The 9,428-nt window shown below is 42.5% G+C and overlaps 1 protein-coding gene across 1 annotated transcript in view; it reads left to right on the top strand.

Moving 5' to 3' along the window:
* The first annotated feature begins 5,058 nt into the window (after positions 1-5,058).
* Positions 5,059-9,428, top strand: part of cars1 (cysteinyl-tRNA synthetase 1) — a 232,039-nt gene continuing 227,669 nt past the window's right edge. The window contains exons 1-2 of the mRNA XM_037694988.1: positions 5,059-5,071; positions 5,345-5,572. Of these exons, the coding sequence (XP_037550916.1) occupies positions 5,059-5,071; positions 5,345-5,572 (241 nt within the window). The remainder of the gene's footprint in view (positions 5,072-5,344; positions 5,573-9,428) is intronic.

The following is a 9,428-nucleotide window of genomic DNA, read 5'->3' as shown; positions in this document are numbered from 1 at the left end:
CAGCTTCTGTAATCAAGTATCACACCGCCAGGGTCCCCGCCCTCGACCACCACCCATCCCACATTGCACCCGACCCCTTTGGCCCCTCCCACAGGTGGCGACCACCAGGCGCTCGCCCGCGTGCCTCACCTCCAGGCCTGGCTCCAGAGTGGGGCCCCGGTGACCCACATCCGGGCATGGTAACATTAAGTCCATTTATTTTTCTCTTCATCGGGGTCTTTGGGCTGCAGTTTGTCTGGTCCCTCACCTAGGACCTGTCTGCCATGGGTGACCCTACTAGGGGCGTAAAGCCCCTGACATCATATCTCCTAGGATCATTAGGACACTCAAACCCCTCCACCACGGTAAGGTGGCAGCCCAGGGAGGGGACTTAAAGTATAGTTGTTTTAAAATTAATTATATTTGTTCACTGTTAAATTCCAGTTTTGCATCATTACTGCATAATTTTGTTAACCTTCTCATGAATAATTTGCTAATTTTTCACTTGTCAGTAGTTTATGTTCTTTGTAATAAATTATTTTCTTCGGTAAACCCCACCTTTTCATTTTCACTGTTTTCTGTTAGAGGTTAATACACTGTTAAAAATTATATATACTCCAGAAAATCTGCAGGCCCTGATGAACTTCCTCCTTATTTCTTAAGGCTAGCCAAACACATCATCGCAGAATTGGTGTCTCACATCTTTAATCTGTCTATAAGCTAAAACACTGTTCCAAACATCTGGAAAACAGTTTTTGTTCTACCTTTACTGAAGGGAGGAGACCCCACTATACTGAACAATTATTGACCAATCTCTAGACTCCCTATTCTAGCTAAGGTTTTAGAAAAACTGATAAATACTCAAGTCAGGAAGTATTTGGATTCTTTTAACATCTTATCTCTCCATCAATCTGGTTTCAGGAAACAACACAGCACAACGACTGCTTCACTAAAGGTTCTTAATGACGTTGTTGAAGCACTGGATGCAAAGGATTATTGTGCTGCACTTTTCTTAGACCTGTCTAAAGCTTTTGACACTGTGGATCATAACATCTTGTGTCATAAGCTCTCAGAAATTGGTTTCTCAGAACACACTATTGGCCGGTTCTCTTAATTATCTCTCAGATTGGAGACAGTGTGTTCAACATAACGGTACTTCCTCCACAGTTATGTAACTGTTAACAATGGTGTACCACAGTCTCAGTCTTTGGACCCACCCCACTCACAATCTACTTAAGTAATGTAGGTCAGATCATCCCTGATGCATCCTTACATTTTTATGCTGACGAGTCGACACAGTTGTTTATTATCGAGCTAGAACAGTTGCTAAGGTTTTTCCAGCTCTTACAGTCTGCATTAGACATCATCCAGTCAGATTTGTTCCATTTCACACTGGTGCTAAATGCTGATAAAAGCAAAAGGATGTTTTTAAACAGGAGGTGGGTACCAGCATGGTGTTCCTATTGCGTTTGTAGATTCTTACAATTCAATTTGCGTATCTTGCTTGATTCACATCTCTCTTTTAATCATCATGTTGAAAACTTGGTAAAGAAACTGACAGTTAAACTGGGTTTCTTTTTAAGAAATACAGTGTTTCCCCTACCATTATACAAGCGGGGTGCACCGCCTTATCAACAGAGCCAAGCGCCCCATCTATCGAACCCCCCACCCCCCCTCCCAACCACCTGTCGACTTTGACGTAACGCTAAACTAGCAACTCACAATGCAGGTGCACTAGCTAAAAAGCTAAAGGCAGCCTCTTCCCTCATGCTGAACCCTCACGCTGACCCCCCCCCCCCCCCCTTGAAAACTGCTGTCAGTATAAACAACGCACGGTTCATGTGTGTCTGTCTCGCTCCCTCCCCCACCCAAAAAAACCCCAACCTGTCATACAGACAGCACACGACTGAGATGCGTCTGTCTCTCTCCTCTTCCCCTGCTCCAAAACTGTAAAACTGTTGGTGCAAAGTAGCAAGCGGCTGTGTCCCTGTCTCTCCCCCACCCCTCTAAAACTATTGGTACAAACAGGGCGCTGCGCAGCTCAGGACGTGCCTCCGTCTCCCCCAATAAAAATCACGGACTTGATAAGCGCCCCGCCATGGGATACACTGAAAATAGATCCTGTCTAACTCTGAATGCTAGGGAACACCTTGTATCTGTGACTTTCCTTCCCTCAATTGATTACGGTGACATTATTTACATGAACGCTCCTACAAGAACCCTGCAGATGTTGGATGCTGTCTATCATGGTGCACTAAGATTCATAACTGGCTGTGATTATCGTACCCACCACTGCACCCTGTATTCACTGGTTAACTGGGCATCATTAACTTCCCACAGACTCTCTCACGAGTACATTTTCATCTTTAAATCACTTCTTGGTCTGCTGCCTTCATACATCTCCTCCTACATGTCTCTGCGTGAGTGCAGCTACAGCGTGCGCTCTCAGGACATTATTACCTGCAGTGTTCCTTCAGTGAGGACTGAACTAGACAAAAGTGCCTTCTCCTACTCTGTTCCTGTTTCCTGGAATATCTTGCAAAAAGATCTGAAGCTCTCGACCTTGACCTCTCTAAGTGGCTTTAAGAATCTGTTGGACTCCTGGCAGGGACCAATGCAGACATGTTCCTGTTTTTAGTTTTCTACATCACTTTACAATGAAGCTGTTTTTAACAATGTTCAGTCATGTCATCTGAACGGTTTCTTTTTTTTTGCCGAGATGTTTCGTCCTTCTAGGGTTGGGCGATATGGCTCAAATATAATATTGTGATATTTCAGAGTATTCTGCCGATAACGATACATTTCATGATATAACCAAAAAAGAAAAAAAAAAAACCCCTCCAGAAATCATAGTTATTCATTTGACAAAAATAATATAAATCAATTCAATTCAAAAATACTTTATTAATCCCAAAGGGAAATTATTTGTTGTTGTAACTCATTATCCTCATTTCATTAAGAGATGTTATAGATACTGATGGCTGTAGACAGGAAGGATCTCTTGTAAAGGTCCATCCCACAGTGGATCCTAAGAAACTGGCTGCAGATGTTGTCTGATCCGTCCACCCAGACTCAGCTGGCCTCTCGGTTCCCCCGGGCTGTAGGACCGCCTGAAAGCCGAGCAGAACTCCTCCCAGAGCAATGGCCACTCCTCCAAGCAGTCTGCCGAGCTCCTCATCGCTGCAGACAGCCGGCTGCAGGTGTCGGGGGACAATCTTGTCCTTCTGCTGTCATGAGCCGTGTTTCCTGCTAGTTCCAGGATCTCAGTGGTCAGGCACTTGAGCACAGCTGGCAGGTAGATGAGAATGCGTCCACAGAACTTCCTTTTCAACTCATTTGAGATTTGGGGCTGTAGTTGAGATATTATTTGAGCTTTTGAGATGTTAATCAGCTGCTGTTGGTTGTAGAAAACTGCCTTGTTGCCATGGTTACGCATCATAACAAATGTCCAAAACTAAAACAGTTTCAGTAAAATTCCTTCCAGCTGCACAGCATCTGATACCAGAGGAAAAAATCATCCAAAAAATGTGATTTACATCCAGAAAAAGAGGAATTAAAGTTTCCAAAAGCAAAATCTCAGAATGAAAGTAACAGAGCTGCTCCAACATGCAGCCACCTTGAGCGGCGCAATTCTAGAACTTGTTGCTTTGAAGTATTGTATAAAAACTAAAAAAACAACAAGGGTTAATTTTACTGAATTTACTTTATTTAGTAAAGTATTCAGTCTCCAAGTATAAAAATAAAAATGTTCCTTCTGTTATTTAGATGAAAAAGCCTACACAAAATATAGATCAACAAATCCACCACAAAAACTAAAGTGCAGGTGAAGTTTCCCAAACTAACTAAATAAAATTAAGCTTAAGATCTGTTGAGCATAAATGTAACATACAACAAAATATATGTTTCTTTAAATGATCTATAACTTCCAGACCTTGTAACAAGGTGATCATCTGATCCTGAAGCTTGTGGTGTTTCAGCTTCCTCTGTTCCTGCAGGAAAGATCCATTTCTCTGATGCTCTGTCTCTGATCACCTGGCTCTCTTCTGTTCTGTTCATGGACTGTGGAACTAAGAGACACAGCTGAGCTGCGTGTTGTTTGCTTGTAGCTTTTTAGCTAGCTAGTATTGTGCGCAGCCAATTAGCATTACACCAGTACTGACAGGTGGGAGGCGGGATGCGCATTTCGGTTCAGTAGTTCGGCGTGCTCGGTTCTGTTAACGGGGCAGGGTGCCCCGCTTGTATAATTGTAGGGGAAACACTTAAGTATTACATCATGAAATTAGCATATCAGGATATCATCATTTATTTTCCCGGGCAAGTTTTTTTTTACTGGTATTATCGGGAACAATATGATATGGCCCAGCCCTACGTCCTTCATCCAAATGTTTTCTTCAACCTGAGGAAACCCCAAACAATCTGATTCCCACAAACAGCATACTCCATAGTGGGGAAAAAATAGTTTGCTAGTGCTTAGATGGCCTCTGGGGCCCGCCCTCTCCCCTGTCAACTCCTCTGAGGCAGTCATTCCAAAGTGGTTCAAAACACCGAAGTCCATGCTCAATAATCCAGGTAGAAATCCAACAGTGTTCATTCATCTGGACGGTTTATTTTTTATGCTGAGATGTTTCATCCTTCATCCAAAGGACTTCTTCAATCTGAAGAGCCACCAAAACAAACTGATTCCCGCAAATAGCAGGTGTTGATAGGAGAGAGTGCACACCCTGGAGGTCATCTTAGCACCAGCAAACTTGTTTTTTTTTCCACTATGGGAGTGTGCTGTTTGTTTACTTCCACAACTTGACAAGGTGATCATCTGACCCTGAAGCTTGTGGTGTTTCAGCTTCCTCTGTTCCTGCAGGAATGATTCATTTCTCTGATGCTCTGTCTCTGATCACCTGGCTCTGTTCTTGGTCCATGGACTGTGGAACTAAGAGACAGACCTGTGCGTGTTTGTACTGGCAGTTTAGAGCGGGGGAGACGCAGCCGAGAGCTGCGCCCGCACCGGCAGCTCAGAGCGGGATGGGGGGAGGGAGAGATAGCTGAGCTGTCTGTACCTGCAGTTTAAAGCTGGATGGAGAGATGCAGCCGAGCTGTACGTTTTGTTTTTAGCTTTTTAGCTAGCTAGTATTACGCGCAACTACTTAGCGTTACGCCAGTACCGACAGGTGGGGTGGGGCTCAGTTTGGTTTTGTCGTTCGGCGCGCTTGGTTCTGTTAATGTGGTGGGGCACCCTGACGTATTACTCATGAAATTAGCATATCATGATATCATTTATTTGCCTGGGCAAGCTTTTTTTAACCGGTATTATCGTGAACGATATATGGCCCAGCCCTAACTGTGAATGTTTGCCCTCTTGTTTCTGCAGCGTTTGAGTTTGGCTTCTTGCTGCAGATAAATGAGGAGGATGAGCTGACAGTGGCCCTGAATGACTACCTCATCCCACGCAGCTACCTGGCAGGGTTCAGTCCCTCCCAGGCTGACCTGACAGCCTTTAGACTCCTCTCCCGGCCCCCTGATCCACAGCACATCCACGCTTTGCGCTGGTACAGACACATAGCCACACTTCAGCAGGACCTGAGCACAAAGAGCTGCAGTGAGTAAACCGACTGTGAGGCCTGTCTAAAGACCTAATGTGTCTTTAACAGCAGCTGTAACTAAAATCTGTGCACATCCAAACAGGCATGAAGCTTGTCTGCAGGAGTCTGGTTTATTTAATAATAATAATAATGTCATCACAATGTCAGCACTGTATGTTTCCATACAATGGCAAAATTAGTCTCTGCATTTAACCCATCCACCACCAGGTGGTGCAGTGGGCAGCTATTGAAAGCGCCCGGGGGGCATTTTGGGGATGAGGCGTGCTGCCCAGAGACGCCACGTGATGTGCAGTGACTGGGGATCGAACCTGGGGCTTTTGGTTTAGTCTGATTGTTTCCATTAGTCTCAGCAGCAGTCTGTAGGTGAACTGCAGGATGTGGGTCAAGTTATCATTAATCAAACAAAATGACAGCAGCTGGACCAAACTGCATTTTGTCTGCAGACATGTTGCTTTAACTAAAGACATCTTGCAGGTTCAGAAACACCACAAACTTGTAGAGTTGAATTAAGAAGATGTGCAGTGTTGTTTTAATGTTTGGCTTATACACTGCCTGGCCAAAAAAAAAAAAAAAAAAAAAAGTTGCCACCAAAAAAAAAAAGGTCACACACTAGGGGTGTAATGGTACACTAAAATCACATTTCGGTTCCGTTCAGTTTCAAGGAGGGCTTGGTTCGGTTAATTTTTGGTACAAAAAAGGCCCAAATAAAGATTTACAAAATGTTTATTTTGAAAATATGCCAAGTAAAAAAGATGTTTGTATAAAAATAAATAAAAATATTCCCTGAAGAAGACTCAGCTCTCGGTGACATCCTCAGACTGTAAACACAAAGAGGTAAAAAAAAATTAGTTAATAAGGTTATAATGTTAATTTTAAAAAGTTAATTAGATCACAATAATACAATAACATTGCCTCTTTCACGGTCATCATTTCTGTTATGAGGTGGTTGAATCTCTCGCTCATCATCATCATCAGGGCAGGGCTTTAAATCTGGGGTCGGGCTTGTTGACGTTCAGTTTTAGCTTTTTCATAAAGTGCTGCTACAACTTTTTGGCTGAAGTGTTGACATGATGGGATGTTGTTGGTAGTGGGGCTCAAGAACTTTAATCATATGTTAAAGCCGGCGCATCAACAACATTCAGACATAGATCCAGAGCTTTAAAAACTCATACAGCTTGTGTTATTGCTTTGGACTGATCTGAATTACCTTATTTTGTGTTATTTATTTAAATAAAACCAGGATTCGGAAGAGTGATCAGCACGATGGACAAAAAGAAAATACTCAGATACTGTTCTGCTAGAATAATTGTCTTTATTATTCCGCCACAGATTACAGCATAAAAAGCAAAGCAAGGTACAATCACACTCAGATGTACAATCTCACAAGTATTGATGTAAAAAAAACTCTCACCGTGACACGTAGACTGGAGAGCCGGACAGCCTAGGCAGAGCACACACCAACACAGCTGGACGTCCCGATCGGTAGACTCACAGCAGACTCTAACCTGGTCCAAGTGCTTCTTCTTTTTTATTCTCTCCCTCTCTTTACATCACATGAGAGTGTTTCCCAGTGAAACAAAACATGTTTACTCGAAACTCAGAGCTGCATTCCAAAAAGCGGTAACTCCTTTACATCTGCGTGGAGGGAGTGAAGACTTATCTTATCTGAGGAAAAACATGCTTACTTGAAACTCAGAAACTTCAAGGTAGCGTGTGAGGAGGATGGGCCAAAATCCTCCTCTCAGGCTTCCCAGTGATAAGCAAAAAACACTTCATCACAATTCTTTTAAGTTCCAAGTGATAAGAACATTCCTTTCTGCAAAAACACTTCATTATAGTTCTGCAAGTAAATCCTCCTCTCAGGCTTCCCAAGTGATCAAAAACACTATTTATATAATAGTTCAAACGGTCAGAAAAACAACTTTTTATTAAATTTACAACTCATACCTGATGAAGGTTGTTTAAATGCTGCTGTTATCGCTCTTTGCACAAAGCTATGTTCATATTCGGATGATGTTGTTTCAAGCGCATTAACAAGTTAGACGTGTTGCCTGATGCAGATCCAATCTCCGTGAAACAATCTCGACACACAGCTTTGGATTTGTCCACTTTTCTTTTCCCATTGTTGAGTTTTAACAAGAAAGCCATAATGTTCCCAAACAGGAGACCACAACAAGATGAAATGGTCTCCTGCTAGGCTGCTAATGCTACGCGTGCTGCAAGACTATGCAACAATTAATAGCAAAATAATAATGAAAAAAATAACTGAAAAGGTACGCATGTGGACCGAACCGAACATGTTGTACCGCAATGGTTCAATATACCCACATGTACCGTTACACCACTATCACACACTAATATTACGTTGGTCCGCCTTTAGCTGTGATTACAGCATGTATTCTGTGTCATTGTTTCGATAAGGTTCTGCAATGCCACAAGATCTATTTCCATCCACTGTTGCAATAATTTTTCACCAAGATCTTGCATTGATGATGGCGGATTCTGACCACTGCGCAAAGCCTTCTCCAACACATCCCAAAGATTCTCAATGGGGTTAAGGTCTGGACTCTGTGGTGGCCAATCCATGTGTGAAAATGATGTCTCATGCTCCCAGAACCACTCTTTCACAATTCGAGCCCAAAGAATCCTGGCATTGTCATCTTGAAATATGCCCGTGCCATCAGGGAGGAAAAAAGTCCATTGATGTAATAACCTGGTCATTCAGTATATTCAGGTCGTCAGCTGACCTCATTCTTTGAGCACAAACTGTTGCTGAACCTAGACCTGACCAACTGCAGCAACCCCAGGTCATAGCACTGCTCCCACAGGCTTGTACAGTAGGCACTAGGCATGATGGGTGCATCACTTCACCTGCCTCTCTTCTTACCCTGATGCACCCATCACTCTGGAACAGGGTCAGTCTGGACTCATCAGACCACATGACCTTCTTCCATTGCTCCAAAGTCCAATCTTTAGGCTCCCTAGCAAATTGAAGCCTTTTTTTTCCCCAGTTAGCATCACTGATTAGTGGTTTTCTTAAGACTACACAGCTGTTCAGTCCCAATCCCTTGAGTTCCCTTCACATAGTGCGTGTGGAAATGTTCTTACTTTCACTATTAAACATAGCCCTGAGTGCTGCTGCTGTTTTTCTTCCATTTGATTTCACCAAACATTTAAGTGATCGATCACAATCATTTAGGATTTTTTTCTGGCCACATTTCTTCCTCGAAGTCTATGGGTCCCCACTATCCTTCCAGTTTTTAATAATGCGTTGGGCATTTCTTAAACCAATTTTAGTAGTTTCTACAATCTTCTTAGATGTTTTCTCTGCTTCATGCCAATTATTTGACCCTTCTCAAACAGACTGACATCTTTTCCAAGACCACACCATGAGTCTTTCCACATGGTTGTTTAAGAAGCGAGAAACAACTCATTGCACCAGTGGGGGTTAAATAACTTGTTGCAGCTGAAAGATAATCACCCATGTAGTAATTATCCAATAGGAGGCTCGTATACAAACCGGATTCCAAAAAAGTTGGGACACTAAACAAATTGTGAATAAAAACTGAATGCAATGATGTGGAGATGGCAAATGTCAATATTTTATTTGTAATATAACATAGATGACAGATCAAAATTTTAATCTGAGTAAATGTAACATTTTAAAGGAAAAATATGTTGATTCAAAATTTCACAGTGTCAACAAATCCCCAAAAAGTTGGGACAAGTAGCAATAAGTGGCTGGAAAAAGGAAATTGAGCATATAAGGAACAGCTGGAAGACCAATTAACACTAATTAGGTCAATTGACAACATGATTGGGTATAAAAAGAGCTTCTCAGAGTGTCAGTGT

Source organism: Nematolebias whitei, chromosome 2, assembly GCF_014905685.2.
Source record: "Nematolebias whitei isolate Nwh7 chromosome 2, NemWhi1, whole genome shotgun sequence".
NCBI lineage: Eukaryota > Metazoa > Chordata > Actinopteri > Cyprinodontiformes > Rivulidae > Nematolebias > Nematolebias whitei.
This window is presented reverse-complemented; position numbering and strand designations above follow the sequence as displayed.